The following is a 17,505-nucleotide window of genomic DNA, read 5'->3' on the forward strand; positions in this document are numbered from 1 at the left end:
AGAAGGAGGTGAGTTATTTTAAATTCAAGCGAAATTGTCGACTCATTCAGATGTCATTTCAAACCAATGGTGACAGTTTTTGCTTAGGGCGGCGGAGGGGCGGAGTGGGAAGCGGGAGAGTGGTAGCAGTTGCCAGACACACATCACACTAAAAAGACAAGACGAAACAAGGAAATTCTCTTCCAAAACAGTGGGGAAAAAATATCCAGAACTCCCTGAAATAAAGAAAGCCTTCTGGTTACAACGTGCGTTGCTAGGGATTTATTTTTCCCCCTCCTTTCCTAAGAGAGTAAAATCGCACAGATATATTGAAGCTCTTGGAGTTTTGTGAGCGAAGTGAGTACTCAAGACGTCAACTGAGCACGGTGTTAAGTGCGTGACTACAAAGAAAGGGTTAAACGGAAGGGGGTGGGTCGGAGATGGGGAAGGCTGGCGAAAAGGTTCACAAGCACCATTTTCCAACTTACAAAAACTTTGAACTTTTAAGCACCCAAAAATAAACATGTGTGTGTCTGTGAGCTCAGGCAGATATATTTCGGTATTTTTTTTTTTTTTTAATCATAATGTCTCTGTTTCTCTCTCAGTGCTTTAAACACTGAGCAGTCCCCCTAGGATCGCGTGGCAAAAGCTGCAGCAAGGAATCGGCTGCGCTGTTTACGAGCAGCGTTCAAAGCAGCTCTCTTGTCCTCCACCCACTACCAACGACCGTCTTCGAGCCTGGGTTACCTCTGGGGCCCTAGAGCTCGGATCGGGGGAAACCTCCTTCCACCGCCAAACTTTGCTGGGGCGTGAGAGCGAGGGCGCGAGCCGGAGTGCGCGGGAACGCGCCGCCCGCCGCCGCCTCCGCCCGCCGCTGGCAACCCTGGCCTCACCTCTGCCCGGCGAGGTGCAGGAGACCCGGGCTCAGCCAGTGGGCGGCGCCGGACCGCGCGGGGCGGGGCCGAGGAGGGGGGGGGGGTGGGTGGGGGCTCCGCCGGATATATAAAGCCGGCCCCGGCTTAACTTCTGGCTTGGGGTTATTTATTTGGGGAGTACGCGGACGGCGGAGACTGGTGGCGGCGGCGGCTGCTGCTGCTGCCGCAGACGGTGGTTAAAAAAGGCGGCAGGGAGCGGCGGCGAGTGATGGGAGCGCCGTGGCTCCCGGGCGCAGGCGGGATCTGCCGAGCTTTCCGGGCAAGGCGGGAGCGCTGAGGAGAAAGGGGAGCGTCCGGGGGCCCGCGGCCAGCTCCAGAAGCGCGGGCCGGGTTTTTGTTCGGCTGCACTGAGCGCCAGGCAGCCCGAGCCAACAACTCCAGTTACAACAACAATCCACCTTCCCGCAGCCGAGCTAGACAAGGGCTGCTGCGTCCGTCCTATTGTTTAGACACTTGCCAGGAGCTCGGGAGTCAACAGAGCCACCGAGTCCCCGCTCCCTACCGCCGCCTTCCCTCTTCCCCACTTTCCTGCCCCAAGAAAGGGGCGCGAAAAGCCACCTGGAGAAGGGAAGGTACTGGAAGCAGACGGGCTGCTCCGGACTGCGGCCGCCAAGTCAGGTGCAGCGCCCGGATTCGGGCGGCGTCGCGACGTCGGCGGGAGGACTCCCACCGTAGCTGTGGGGACTGGATTCAAAACCTGGGAAAAGTTCCTGCACTTTGAGAAGAAGGGCCCACTTGTGGGCGGCTGTCGGGGGGAGACCGAGGGGCTGCGCCCCGCCCCCGCTCCAGGAGGCTGCTCTTGTTTCTTCCACCTTTGCCATCAGGTGTCTGCTGCGGAGCCGCGGCGTATCCGGGAGACGCGAGGGGCTGACACACGCACGCACACAGGACTGCAGTTCAGCTGCCTCTTGGGGTCTCCTCGGATTAGCAGATCCCACCGACCCAACTGCCATCTCTCTGCCTTCCGGAACACCCCGGGAGGACCTGGGAGGCGGACACCTCCAGCTTGGCCTTTCCACACTCTTTCTGGCCGGCTTGCCAGCCATTCCCTACTCAGTCTTAGCAGGAGCTCTCATCCTCAACTTGGCCTTTTGGATTTCCTCTGCCGTGGTTGTGACTAGTGGATGTTCTTGCCTGCTGTGGCGGTGCGATTGCCCTTTTGTCTTTTCTGCTTGACCTCGGGGAAGGCCCTCGTGCGGAGCGTCTCCAAGGACGCCGGGCGGGAGGCGGAATTGCCCATACATCCTTTAGCGAAGTGCATGTGACGGGGACCGGCTGGGGCTGCGGAGGAGCTGCAGGCCAGGGGGGGAGGCCGCGTGAGTGAGTCACGCCAGGAGCCCCGCAGCGCGGTTCCGCGCCCCCCCCCCCCCGTCTGCGCGCCAGCCCTGTGCGCCCCCGCGCGCCATGTCCAGTCGTCCAGTGTGCTTCGCTCCCGGCCCGCGGGGCTCCTGCGCCTTGTAGTTTCGGAGAGCCCACTTTGATCGAGGCCACCGTTCCTACTGAGCCTCCTCCTTCTGTCTTATACAGTCCCCACTGGAATTGGATTTGCAGAGGGGATCGGTGGAATCGGATCACCTCAGTTCCACGCACAACTGGCCCCTGCATCTTCACGATCTTCATCAGCCGTTACAAGCTTCAGGTCTCTTACAGCCAAGTTGATATTTGCCAGACAGCCGACGCGCGATCCGCTCCCCGCTGCTCTGTAGCCTTGGCCAGGCCAATTGATCTTCTGGACCTAAAGTTGCCCAAGGAGCGTCTGCCCTGCAGGAGAAGGGCGAGGGGAGCTGAGAGGCGTGTACCTGTGTCAGCTCTACTGCCTTGAATATTACTGTTACTTCTGTATTATTTTGTGCACGTTATCTGGACACTCTGGGTGGCTAGCCTCGAGCCAGGCACTGGGCCTCAGGCACCGCGCGGTTGGAGCAAAGGAACGAGCTAAAGAGAAACCCCTGGGGCCGGCGAGCTAGGAGGCGGCGGGGGAAGATGCACGGCGTCGGCTGGCAGACGCTGTCCCTGTCTCTGGGGTTAGTGCTGGCGATCCTGAACGAGGTGGCGCCGCAAGCGTGTCCGGCGCAGTGCTCCTGCTCCGGGAGCACAGTGGACTGTCACGGGCTGGCGTTGCGCAGTGTGCCCAGGAATATCCCCCGCAACACCGAGAGATTGTGAGTATGGGCTCATTCTCCCCCTTGGCCCTCCCTCCCATCGGGGTCGCGCAGCCCCTGTATCTAGACTGGAGGGACCCCGAGGCACAGGGACTTGTGCCTGGGGCAGCCCCCACTAGCTTTCCTCAACGCGCATCCTAGGCTTGAACTCTCTGGGAGGGCGCTGCCCAAAGAGGGGCGGGCCCGCTGACTACTGCGCTTGGTCCCTTCCTCCCGCTCTCGTCCCGCCACTCGCTGCCCTTTGCGGGCTGGTTCTCTGAGGCTGGGGAGGCGGGGAGATGAGGGAAGAGGACTAGAGTATGCCTGGGGCAAGGGAGACGCGACTTTGTCCCTTGGACTCCGTAAACTGAGTCACCTTGCGGTTGGAAACTCTCGCGGGTCGGTTCTGGGCTCAGTTCCGGCTCTTGTCACCGCGGGGTGGCGCGAGGAGAGGGGTTGAGGGGAAGGGGGTACTCAAATGAGAGAAACCTCTGCTCCCGGGCTTTGTGTCTCCCTCCTGGGGATGGAGGGAGAGGAGATGGGGTGTGGGGAGGCTGATCCCGCCCGGGGGCACTTCCACAGGCCACGGAAGGAAGGATGCCCCAGGATAGCGGCCCCGTGCAGCCCCCAGCTACTCTTCCCCCGCCTGCCACTTCCCGGGGGAGGAGGCGGCGGCGGAGAGCCCCAAGGGACGTGTCGGAGCAGGGAGACTTCCAGAGGCAAGACCGCGCGTCCCATCGACTAAGCGAAGTTGGGGCTGGCTGTCCAAACGAGGACTGGTCAAGGCGGGTCTGTCCGCTTTGGTAACCCCGCGGCCCTCGGCTGCCCCCTCCGGCCCTTCCTGCTGAGCCCCAGTGCCCCCTTTCCACCTTTCTGGCAGTTTCTGCGTCTCTGCGCGTGTCAGCAGCTCCCTTTCCTTCCTCTCCTTTCTTCGCGCTCTGCTGCCCGCAGACATCCCCGCCTCCCTGTCTCTGCGATCCCCTAATGAAGAAGTAATAGCAGAGCGGGTGATGACGGCCCACGCGCTGCTTTTGGGGCGCTTTCCGAGTTCAGGGAAGTGAAGCGTGGAGGCCTTTCTCTTTGTGAACGTCGAGGCCGCTGCCCCGGCGTCCGGGGCGCGCTTCCCTCGCTGTTGCGCGTGGGCCGGGCGGGGCAAGGAGGACCTGGGCGACGCTCCCAGGCTGCGCTCACCGGGCCTCTGCGCCCGAGGCTGTGAGGGTGGAGGGCCGCGGAGGGGACCCGCTTGGACTCGCACGCCTCCACCCGCGCGGCTCCCAGCGCTTCGAGTCGATTTTATCCAACCCATTTCCCTCTCTCTCAGTTTAAAGTCGAGCCACTTCTTTCCCTTGCAAATGGCTCCCCCATCCCGAGCCTCACTGAGTCGACCCCTACTCGGTTTCTTCCCTCCTTCCCAGGCCCGCAGCGCTGGGCACGTTGCGGCCCTAGCGAAGGTGTCTTGTCAAAAATGTGATTTACCAAGTTTGCGTGGGATGGGGGCTTTAGGACTCAGGTTATGTCAGGTAGTTCGAAAAGGGAACAAACAATTTGATGGTGCTTTACTCAGCGCGGAAAATGGTTTGGGGAGAAGGTAATGCAAAACTTTCGTCTTAGAGCTTGTCATTTCATGCTATTCAGAATGGTTTAAAGTTTAACCACTGATACGTCTTATTCAACAAAAGGGGAATGCATTTGGGGAAAAAATAAATATAGCAACTGAGTTTTAGGTACTTGAAAAAAATTTAGCCTTATGAAGGATTTATAAAGAATTTTCCGAAAATAGTTTACTCAGTGGCGGCTTATAAAATTATATTATTGACAACATAAGCACATTAAATATAGACCCCCAAACATGCTGTTTTAAAGTCAAGGTAAGGTTTACTTCCCTGAAGGGGAGAACATTCAAACCGCAGCAAAGCCTGGTTTTACTTGAAATGATTGAAACCAGGGCAAGTTTAGATCTTGACCTAAGATGCCAGAAAAGGGGGTTGTGACTCTCAAGGAAACTGTGGTGCTGAAATCTGGACCAAAATGTCAGGGTCTGAATACTATTTCCATTATTGCCCTTGCTGGTAGTTTCACTTTACAGTTCGCAGCGGGGGTTCCTGAACTGCAAATGAAGAGTTTAGTTTTCATACAAACATAGAATTGTTGGAAGGTAAATGCCTATAAATGCCAGTCTTTGAAGTGCAGTTCTTTTGATGACATTTTAACTTTATTCTTTGCCTTAGGAAGGTTAGCCACGGTGCCAGCTAAGGATAGGGGTCTGAATTTTTTAAATTTCTCCCCTGAATAATATTATAAAATTGTTCATTTAACTTCCTGAAGGAAACTTTTTGGGAGTGTTCATAACAATTATAGTAAAAAGCAGAGTATCTGTGAAATGAATATACACCTCCTTATAAAAACAAAAATGAAAAGCACTCCCATACAGACACAAAAGAGAACTCTTGATAACAGAATCACTTCAATTTCTTGTCATATGCCGGTAAGCATAGACTGTGTAAACTTGTTAAGAATCATTTAAAAAATTTTCTTTCACAGATGACTTCCTTCTCCTTCCCTCTCTTTTACTTTGCAAACTAATAATTGGAACTGATCTTTTATCTCACAGTTCTTATTCAGTGTATATTTTTCTTTAACTAGATAGTGATAGAAATTAAATGGAATTTTCATTTTCTTACTTGTTTTCTCTTAGGGATTTGAATGGAAATAACATCACAAGGATTACCAAGACAGATTTTGCTGGTCTTCGACACCTAAGAGTTCTGTAAGTATGTTCGTCTGTGTTTTGGAGAATTATCATGTTTTTTAAGGTTGTGGATTTTGAATCATTACTGATCTCAGGTTTAAAATCTGTCTCAATGACAGAAACATAAAATTTTACCAGGCCTTGGTTTCCTTTCTGTTTATCAGTATACTACAATTTTTAATAAAAATGTAGACTTTTATTAAAGTTTAGGTGCAGGCCATAAAATAGTATTATGGAAATGACCTCAAATATTTGCTGTAACAACCCTAAGTGCTTATGCATATAAAAATGTAGCATAATTGCTTTCACAATATGAGTAATGTGAGACATTTGATATACTTTTAGGATTTGAGATTAACTAGAAAGAATTTAAGTGGGTCTGCATTTTATTATTGTTAATATAAAAATGTTCAGACTTTTCTAGCAATCAACACATATAAATATTTTCTAACATTAAAATAAAACAATCCAGGTTTTTGCAGAGTTCTTCCCACTAAAATATTTTGAATTGGTAATATTTTGAATTGTCTCTTGTATCTAATAACTTTGCAGCTTTTATAAAATTGTTGCAATGTGATTACTTCTTTGGGTGTTGTGAGTGAACCATCATTTGAGATTCAGTGTAATGTAAAACTTTTTTCTTACAAATTTTTAATTAAATTTAAATTTAATATTTATATTGCAGTGAACATATTCTTTTGATCATTGTGTGTTCTCTGTTTATTTTTAAAAGAAACATTTTGCCCTTGATGAATTCTTCCCATTTCTGACATATATCCATCAGTGAATTGAAGTCTATATATGATGAATTGTTGTATGTTGATTCTTTCAGTTATGAACTCACTTGAAAACTAGCCATGAAAATTGTAGTATCAGGGGTTACTCCTCAAGATATACTATAGTTTAAGGTTCAGGATTCTGACTAAATTTTGTGAGAAACTGAATTAGTATTTTTTATGAAAGTTTTGTGATGAGGATACTATTATCCCTCCCTGACTCTTTTCATATATATCATTGTTAGATTTTGTATTGAATCTCAAACCAGAGCAGTATTTAATTTTGTAAATGGACAAGTTTTCAGTTGCTGAATTGAAACTTTTTCAGATAATGAGTGCTAACATTAAGACCCCTGTTATACTTTGCATTTCAGTCAGCTTATGGAGAATAAGATTACCACCATTGAAAGAGGAGCATTCCAGGATCTTAAAGAACTGGAGAGACTGTGAGTATTTTCAATTCCAAATTTATGACGACGTAACTATATTTTTAATAATACTTGCATTTCCAGGACCATGTCTTTAATTTCATGTCTTAGTCTGTAAATTTACAAAAACAAGAGGTTGAATTAGTGATTTTTAAACTAATTTAAAATTAGAAATTATAAATAGTACTAATTTGTGATAAAGTTCAAAAACAGACTTACTTTCCTGACACATTTACTTCCTTGGTAACCATTGCTTTGGTACTTAGAGATGTACGTTTTTTCTTATTGTTGATCTAGTTTGTTTTATTTGCTTATGGGAGGAAAGGTGGTGGTTTTATTTGCATTAATGGGGCATTATAAAACAAAGTTTTGCTGATAATTATTTTAGTTCCCATGATGTTGCTATGTGTGTCATTAATGGCATTGGAAGAAATATTTAAAGTTCTTAATGTTATAAAGATTTGCTTTCTGATATTTAACACTTGTGGTGAATATTTATTTCATTATTTTATATTAGCTTTCTAAATATTCTTTTTGATGGAAAAAGCATTTAAAGATAAATGGAAGTAAGAATTACTTTATCACAGCATGTCATATAACATTAATTGTTGTTTTTCCAAGAAGATCAAATGTGGACTTCAGAATTTAAAATGTATTTTTTTTTAAATTTCAGACACAAAGTCTTATGGATTGATATATATTACTTGAGAACCATTATTATTTTAGGCCTATGTGTATATGTACAAAAGACAGAAGCCTCTGTCTGAAATAATTAAGATAAAATACACAATTTGTTACTTGAAATATGAATTATATATCTCCATATGTGTTGATAATTCAAGTTTAGTAGCTTTGCATTTCTAAGGCCAAATAATGGCTCTATTAAAAGTACCAACAATTATTTTAATAAGTTCTCTTGTCTGTTTTAAGAGGCACTGTAGGTAAAAATAAAAATTTTATTTAAAATAGTGAGAGATGAAGTTCATTTTGGGTATAGCACATACTGATTCACTGGGCCCTAGTACAAAAGTTAATTCAGTATAATTGTAAGTAAAAAAATGACTTGTCAACTTCTAAGTTATTTGTAAATAGAAGCTACACTTATAACTTAAAGTTAAATACAGATATATCTAATTTATTTATAAAAATTTTCTCCATGAACAATATTACAATAAAGGGATATATTTGTGGGACTCAAAATAAATGTAAAGTCACTACTTAAAGCTAGTTTTGGGACGGAAATAAAGATAAGGTAAACATTTGGTTACTTTTATAACAAAGTTCATAAGTTCATAATCTATCTCAGTATATACAAATACTCTGAAAATATTTATTCTTTGATCTCTTTTGTGACTACCTCACTACTAGTGAGTACTTGACAAATTTATTTTTAATTCATCCATTGAAACTAAGCATTAATATAATTTAAATGTTTGTTAAGATGAAGAGATAATTTAAAATTATCATTTAAACATTAATAGTTTTTTCATTAATAACATATTTATTCATGTATATGTGTGTGTGTTTAGGATTTATATATACATGTGAGATATATATGTCTGTATATTTATGGTTTTTTTTCTTGAACAACTTTGACCTTGAAGGATTCTCAGTGGCTTTTCATGAAGTCTCTATTTGGTTTATTTTGTAATTTTAAGTGTTTTCAGAAACACTGAAACAAAACAAACTTTTTCATTATTTTTCAAGCCACTTTGGAGTATCGTTTGAACTTTCATTTTGAAAAAGTTAACTTTTCCTAAAATTTATTAACCAGATACCTTATGATCTGAAATTCAATTAAAGTTGTAAGTAGGTGCTATTTTTTGACTTTGACTTCCCCTGGGAGTGTCACTTCATCTTACAACAATTTTCTGTTCTATGAAGATGCAGCAAGATGTTTCAGAGTGGGAGGAGGGTTTGTAATTTTGAATGAAAACTAATATATATGCAGGACTTCTTTAAATCACCCCAGCTGTTGGCTGAGAGCAAATATTTCATATTTGTGAGGAAAAGCTGAGAAAATTCCTTTTGTTTACAACTGCCAAGTCCATCTGATGGAAACACATTGTTATCTGACAGCCAATTCATCTCCTTGGGACTCTGGAATTTAAAACCATTTCTTAGGAACACTTTTCAAATATTTATTTTTTTTTAAAATACATTAAATGGCAAACAGTTTTGCTAAAGAATGCATTCAGGTTATTGTGAAGTAAACTTTTATATTTTGTTCAGTATATTAATTAAAAAATAAAATTTTAAAAAGCTACCCAAAGAGTTCTATAATCGAATTACTATGGCATTATAATGATATAATTATGGCATACATTTTTATTGTAGTAGGTGATGTCATTAACATTGCACAGATTGCTTCCCCTCCCAATAGTTGCAAGAGACAATGTAATAAATGGGAAGTAACCAGTGAATTAACTTTTAAATAATTATATCTCATGTGAATTTATATGTTTTTGGCACCTTGAATCTGAAGTTTAAATTCAAACTCCAAATTATGAAAAGGTCTATAAATGCAAGTTTATGTTGTAAATGCCATTTACACTACATATGTATATATAGCAACTTAACTTTCATTCTTTGTGTAAAGAACAAAAATAAAAACATTAACATTATTTGTGTGCAATTTATGGTTTTAAGTTTGTTTTTCCATTTTAAAATGATAAAATCAAAACAATTCCAAATGATATTTTGTGAATATTTCAAAATTCTAAGTTTTTTCTTTTTATTTGTTGTTGATAGAGTTTTAACTTGATCTAGAGAAAGAAGACATCTGAGAACAGAAGATAAGAGCAGTTCCTTTTAGAAATCCGACTTTTAATCTCTAAGAAACACGGTCATTTTATCAGATTGAGTTTAATTTTAGTATAGGATAAAAAAATCATTATTGTTAAAACATTATAGGTACAAAAGAAACACTTTTTTTTCCATTTCAAAGAATTGATGGAACTCAAGGTTATCAGTCAAAATACCAAGAACTAGATGGGAATTAAAATCATCTGTCTTTTCCTCTTTCCTTTTTTCCTTTCCTCTCTCACTGCCTCACTGCCTCTCACTCACTTCTTTGTATTGTATAGAAAACAACATCAGATGATACGATGATCAGACTGTGGTTATGAATCATCATAAAAAGAATAAGTTTTAATCACACCTACACACTATGAGCACACAGTACATCCACTTGTGACAGTTTCCTACGATGCCCCTTGACCTAACATGTGCCTGGCAGATTCCCGTGGGTGCTCTGTGTTGCCAGTAGTACTTGCTTATCTGGGATGAGAATGAAGCCGTGAGAATGTGCCTGATGTTGATTGCATTAACAGGTCTCATACTGCATTACAGGTCTCATATTGTTTAATCAAACGTTCAAATGAAAGCTGATATAGTTAAGTGACTAGATATTCAATGGAAGTTAATTTAGGGAAAACAGATAAGCTATAGTGAAGAATTGGAGCATTTAAGAATTAAACTTCATTATACTTAATAGATGGAGAAGGCAATGGCACCCCACTCCAGTACTCTTGCCTGGAAAATCCCTTGGACAGAGGAGCCTGGTAGGCCGAAGTCCATGGGGTCGATAAGAGTGGGACAAGGCTCAGCGACTTCACTTTCACTTTTCACTTTCCTGCATTGGAGAAGGAAATGGCAACCCACTCCAGTGTTCTTGCCTGGAGAAGCCCAGGGACGGGGGAGCCTGGTGGGCTGCCATCTATGGGGTCGCACAAGAGTCGGACACGATTGAAGCGACTTAGCATTAGCAGCAGCAGCATACTTAATAGAAGATACATGTGTATATCTGCAATAAAGTCTCCATACAAAATTATTAATTCAAACTACTTCTTGGCTAGTGGGTAATGTGTTAGAAGGCTGAAAAAAATCACACTGGGACCCATGACTTTTCTCTGCAGGTGTAAAGTTCCATTATTCACTTATGTCTTACAGGATTATGCTGAAGTAATTAAAGTTCTATTTTATGGCATTTTAGAGAGACCCAGGCCATTTTGGGGCTTCCCAAGTGGCACTAGTGGTAAAGAACCCATCTGTCAGTGCAGGAGACATGAGAGATTCAGATTTGATCCCTGAGTCAGAAAGATACCTGAAGGAGGGCGTGGCAAACCATTCCAGTATTCTTGCCTGGAGAAGCCCATGGACAGAGGAGCTTGGCAGACTATAGTCCATAGTGTTGCAAAGAGTCAGACATGACTGAAACGACTTAGCAGGCATGCATGCAGGCCACTCAGTATTTCACTACTGTGAAACATCTGCTTTTATACGTTCCTTGACAACACAAATGGAAGAGTATGAGAAAGGTTTTGAAATTTTTAAAGTTTGTCCAAAAAAATGGTAGGGCATTTTGCCCTAAATGCAATAAACACTTATAATACAAAATAAAATTCATATATGCTTACATTACATTAGTGAGAACCAGTAGCATACCATCGAAAACCTTGGATATTAGGTCTTTCATTAACTTAATAATATCTTACATGCTTACAATAACGAAATTGCACAAGTGATAAAGCCAAAGGCTTGGGTTGTACTTTTGTTCCTATCAGTAAAGTGTAATGGCGTTCTTAAGACAATATTTCTTTAAACATTCCAAATTTTTGTATCTTTGGATTTCAGATTACCTTTTTTTTTTACTAGCTGTGTCATTTGATACTCATTTTTGCTTGAATAAAAGAGTCCTAAAAACATTATTATAATGAAGCCATTGCAAAACCTGTTCACTTGTCTATTTTAGTTTCTACCAAGTAGATACAAAAAAAAAAAAATAACTCAGTTTAGAAAAGTCTTTACAATAGAGCCTAAGTTTGACTACACACTTTACTCTCCCTAAAGGATATCTCAAAGGCACATGTATTTTTTGAAGGTGGCGTTGAGTTATTTCTCCCTGGGTGTGCACACCATTTATAGGCATGTGACAGCTAGTGTGAAACTAAGGAACTCCAACACTCTAGAATTTTGGTTGTAGGTCGCTACCCATTAGTTCAAGCAGAGAATGTGTTGTGGAACAGATCCGAGGGAAGTCTCCCCTGAACCCTTGCTCATTAGGGATGTGGAGAATCCCTCTTCTAACTCATCCTGCAAGTTTGTAGGCAACACATAACACATTCTTTTCCTTGAAGTAACGGTACACTAACAGTGCTAATCTACTTGGAAAAGAATGCAAGCTCCTCATAGTTTCTGGCACCTTTATACTCAAGTTTAAAGTGACTGCAGTTATTTTCTTGGGAAAGTCTCTATAAAGAACATCTCAAACTCGGTAAAGAAGCTTGGTATGTACATTGTAGGAGATAAATCATGCACCTCGATGCTCAATGTGAATTGCTTTATCTGTGATAGCCATTAAATGTCCAATTATTCTTGCCTGTTTATAAGTGATAGCGAACTATTTTAAATTGCATTTACATCTTAAAGGCTTTAATGCAAGTGCACTGTTGAAGTTTAGCAGAACATTGAATCTGTCTGAGAGGGTTTCTCATACAACTTTTTTTAATGGGCCTTGAAGTTGAACGGTGGTGAGAAGTTCTGTTTGCTCTTTGTGGAGCGTTTTATAAATTCTGCAGTGGCAATGCTGTTTATTTTTCCCACATCTGTTTTGGGCTCATCCTTTGTAACAGTGTTTGCTGGATGCTGTGGCCTTTATATCTCCCTTGAAATGAGTAGTTTAGTTTGCACTGTTACAATGTATTTGTGGAAGCAACCAATGTCAAATATTTTACGTTGAACTCCTGTCTTTCATTCCTGTTGGATACCCTTCTGCTTGAATTATGCCTTCTAAACTGAATTTTACAACTTAACATGGGATGAGAGACTTTTCTACATGAACTTTACATATATTGCTCTTACCTGTTTCAGAGCAATTTATATCTGCTGGACTGGAAGGAATGTTGGTGAAAACATTTTCAGAGTGAGAGTTTAGTAACAGTTTGGATTTGGTTTTAATGCAGTTGGAATTTTTGCTTTAAGATAACATCAACAGAAAATTACTTGTTCTCTTGGCAGGGTCCATCTCCTCTGAATGCAGGTGGGACTCCATCTCTTAGCTGTCGTTCTCCTCATTGTAGATAATCTAGCCTCCCCTCGGTAAAAACACCTTGTAATTTTATATGCTATTGCCTGGTGTCCTATGGAACGTTGGCAAATACTCACCGGTTTTACTGTTGATTGTGCTTTTTAAATAGCACAATCTTTTTAAATAGATACGATCTCTTCTCCTTACCTTTAAAACATTACATGAGAGTAAATACTTGATTTCTGTTCCATTGTGAGATCTTGATCAAATTGTCTTATCTTTGAAAACTGCATTTTTGGTCATCATTAAAGGAGACAGTTATTATATCTCATAGCAACGGTATGTAGTTTCAGTAAGATAATGCATGTATTTTCACAAAATACTTGATGCAGAGTTGGAACTTTTTATTATTACAAATTTCAACATCTCCTTTCCTGTTTTTCAGAAACTGAGTTTTGGAAATACTTTATCTTTTTGAGCTAATAAAATGTGTCTATAATAAATCTGACTTTTAAATATCCATATTTACTATCATTTTCCTTCTGATTTTCTTCTTATAGCATATAGTCAATAGAAGAGATGTGAAGAAAGTGCAAAGCCTTCTCCAGATTTTTTTTCAGAGTATTTATCAGAATCGCTCTGAACATATAGAGACTATCAAGAAGTAAGGGGAGTGAAGAGGAAGCAACTTTTTATTAATAAATTTTTATCTCTTACCATGGAGCATAAAGGGTGAAAATACTGATACTGCCGAAAATATAGTTTATCTAATACTTGCTAAATGTTAAAAATCTTTGCTTTAAAAATGTTAGCATAAAAGACAACTGGAAATTTACCTGAGAAGAAGACATTTATGTATGAGAAACGGGAGACTGTAAATGATAGACTTTTAAAGGTAGTGTTCGTCAAATACTTGTTTCAAATCAGGTGCATTGTAAATGTATCACATTTACAGTGATAGGTAAATATGGGACTTTCTTACTAGCTTAGGTAAAATCGTTTTCATTTTACATTTTGGATTGGGGTGAAGGTTGCAAATGTTAATTGGATTGAGGAGGAAGTTGAAAGAAGACCTCCAACCTATAATGATGGATAAGTAACAGGAGTGGGTGGCAGATAATAATCTGAAACAAAGCTTATCAATAATGCCCTTCAAGTTGAGCTGTTAAGAATCTGCATTTCAGAGGCCTGTGGTTTTTAGTGTGGTACAGAAAGATCATTCATCTCACTGAAGGCCACCCAGAGGAAATGGTTACTGGGATCTCTCATCTTTTCCCTAAAGGAATGTGTCTCAGAGACTCATTACACACCTTTCTGAAACCATGACTTTCCAACCAGAGAATTTTTAGTCCTGAGATCCTGTAGGCAGATTCCATCTAGTTAGTGATGACATAGGAGCTGAATATCATTGAATCTCTGTTATGTGTCCTTGGACACAATTGAATATCCTTGCTGGAACAGTTAGAAATTGACCCACCTGATCAGCTTAATGCTGCTAATTTTTGTTGGCTTCATAAATCCTCCTCTGAGATGCCTTTAATTCACTACATGCTGTTTATCTGTTCTTGGACTATCAGATTTTAACTTCTTTAACACATTTGCATTAGAGTTATTATTATGATGCTCTTCACGCTACTAAGAAGTAGTTTGTAGTATTGGAAGAAGCCAGGCTACTTTTTCTCCAGCTCTGTTTAGAAATTATTATGCACCTTGATAGTCTTTTTTTTTTTAATTTAAATTTATTTTAATTGGAGGCTAATTACTTTACAATATTGTATTGGTTTTGCCATCCATCAACATGAATCTGCCATGGGTGTACACGTGCTCCCCATCCTGAACACCCTCTCCCACCTCCCTCCCCGTATCATCCCTCTGGGTCATCCCAGTGCACCAGCCCCAAGCATCCTGTATCCTGCATTGAACCTGGACTGGCGATTCGTTTCATATATGATATTATACGTGTTTCAATGCCATTCTCCCAAACCATCCCACCCTCGCCCTCTCCCACAGAGTCCAAAATACCGTTCTATACATCTTTGTCTCTTTTGCTGTCTCACATACAGGGTTATCGTTACCATCTTTCTAAATTCCATATATATGCGTTAGTATACTGTATTGGTGTTTTTCTTTTTGGCTTGCTTCACTCTGTATCTTTAACATAATTTCGTATTTTAAAAAATACTCTTTAGTTTAAAGATTTAATTCCTGGTCATTGTAGAAAGGAACTCTGCTTTAATTTTTTTCCTTTATTGAATATTTTGGAAGAGTTTCACTTTGTATTGTAATGTTTGCATTTCCATTTATTCTTGGTACTGATGGAAGAGGAAATAGAAGACTAGGAACCAAAAATGTATTGGTATTCTTTTTAAAAAAGTGCAACAATACTGTTTTTCTATTCATGTTATCACTTCACCTGTTACCTACCTTTTTTCATATGACATTACCTTGCTTGATACACATGGTTGGTTTAGACACATGAAGATCATTTATAATAATTTTCATTATATAGTGATAAATTACTTGAATTTTAAGAAAAATATTTTATACACATTTTCATTTTTATTTCAACTTTAGGTATTTTAAATAGATATTTAAAATAGTGCACTGACTAGAAAGCTAGTTTCTTTTTAAAGCTTGATGTTTTATTTCCAGGTGATCCATTCATAGATATTTAAGAAGTGGGCTATGTAAAACTATGTTTTGCCCCAACCCACCCCCCACCCCCCAAAAAAAAGAAAGATTGCTGAAAGGGAAAGTTGAGGACTACATTATTTTGAATTATTGTTTAGGGATGTTTAGACTGTGTCTCTTTGAAAGGAGTGATTCAGGGGGTATGTTCTGGAGTCAGCCCACCTGAATTTAGATTCTAGCTCTACTTTCTATGAGCTCTGTGCCTCCCTCCGAAATAGCAGTGGCACCTACTTATGGGGTAGAATGAATGTGATAATTCATGCGAACTTCTCAGAACAGTGACTGTCACCTGGTAAGTTTAGTATGTATTAGCTGTTATTTGGAGAAGGAATTAGGAACCTCTTAAGCATATGAAAAGAAATGAGAAAAGACACTGCTTGCACTCTTATCTGAATTGCTTTCTTTCTTACAATATCTGAAATTGTGTGGACCCATTAACACGTAATCTAGTGGCAGCTCTCAGTCACTTGGATATCTGAATTTGTTTCAACATATAGAATTCCTTCCAGTTTCTAGATTATGTTGAGAAAGGCATGACAGGGGGAAGTTAAAGGAAAGGAGGCAGTTGCTCTATAGGGCTCATGAAAGCAGGTTTGGTCGTGGGACTTTGATTATCTGGAGAGGGGCATAAAACCTAAGGCACGTACCTTAGAAAACATGTCTGGAGAAAGCTGGCTGAACATAAAATGCACATGCTAGGGTTTTGCCAAACTATATCAAAATGCAAAGAGCAGTTTGTTTTTATTCAGCATTTCCTAAGAACCTAGTAAGTGCCAAGGAAGAGGGAAGGAAATATGAAAACATAGATACAGTGTTTACAGGGTTTCCCCATTGGATGGCTCAGCAGTAACGAACCACCTGCAATTCAGGAGCTGCGGGTTTGATCCCTGGGTCCAGTATTCTTGCCTGGAGAATCCCATGGACAGGCTACAGTCCATGGGGTCGCAAAGAGATGGACATGACTGAAGCGACTTAGCACACAGCACATAGTCTTTACGCTTGAAGAGCTTACAGTGTAGTGGGACTCAGACATTTATGTGAATTAATGTTTTGAGTAATATAGTGTTAGGGACTCTTGCTTATCAAATACTAGAGGCAAATGCAGACACAGACAAGGGAGGAACCAACTTTACGTAGGAGAATCAGGGGAATTACACAGAGGATGTTAGAAAGGATCCTTTGGAGAAAAGGGAAAACTCCATACAGAGATTTGCCTCTGTGAGGGCTGGGGACCTGAAGAAACGTCCTTCTTTTGGTTGGAGACTCATGGACGATGTTTGTTCTCCAGTGGTTTGGATCAGATTATGAAAGCACATCTCTGTAATTTTAAAAATTGGGATTGCCTCTCTGGAAAATGGGGAGTCTTTCCTAGAAAAATTCTTATTACCACTGTTGTGAATATTTGTAATTATTTTTTCAGACATAAATATAACAAGATCATAATTAAATTATAGTTCATTGAAAGTGTATAATAGACTCTGGGAGTCCTCGTACCTTAGAATTATGCCTGGCAAAGAAAAAAATAAAAGCTTTTGATTTAACTTTACATTAATCTTGTTGTGTGCTTTATTCATCAAAAAAATAAAATTAGTGTAAGTGAAAAGTTTACCTTTTCACTACTAATTTTATGATTTTACCTCTGATTGTCTCAACATACATTTTTGTGAGCTATATACATTTTATTAAGTTCTGAGCATTTATCTGTAGATGACTAACCTCTTAATAATATGAGTTATATAACAAAAGATGGTAAGCATAATCATCATTGCCTCATGGCA

The 17,505-nt window shown here is 41.1% G+C and overlaps 1 protein-coding gene across 2 annotated transcripts in view; it reads left to right on the forward strand.

Annotated features, from left to right (window-relative positions):
• The first annotated feature begins 1,013 nt into the window (after window positions 1-1,013).
• SLIT2 (slit guidance ligand 2) overlaps window positions 1,014-17,505 on the forward strand; it is a 405,234-nt gene continuing 388,742 nt past the window's right edge. For both annotated transcript variants that reach the window (XM_005897066.3, XM_070372188.1), the window contains exons 1-3: window positions 1,014-3,076; window positions 5,751-5,822; window positions 6,955-7,026. In XM_005897066.3, the coding sequence (XP_005897128.2) occupies window positions 2,898-3,076; window positions 5,751-5,822; window positions 6,955-7,026 (323 nt within the window). In that variant the 5' untranslated portion in view covers window positions 1,014-2,897. The remainder of the gene's footprint in view (window positions 3,077-5,750; window positions 5,823-6,954; window positions 7,027-17,505) is intronic.

This window comes from Bos mutus, chromosome 6 (genome assembly GCF_027580195.1).
Source record: "Bos mutus isolate GX-2022 chromosome 6, NWIPB_WYAK_1.1, whole genome shotgun sequence".
Taxonomy (NCBI): Eukaryota; Metazoa; Chordata; class Mammalia; order Artiodactyla; family Bovidae; genus Bos; species Bos mutus.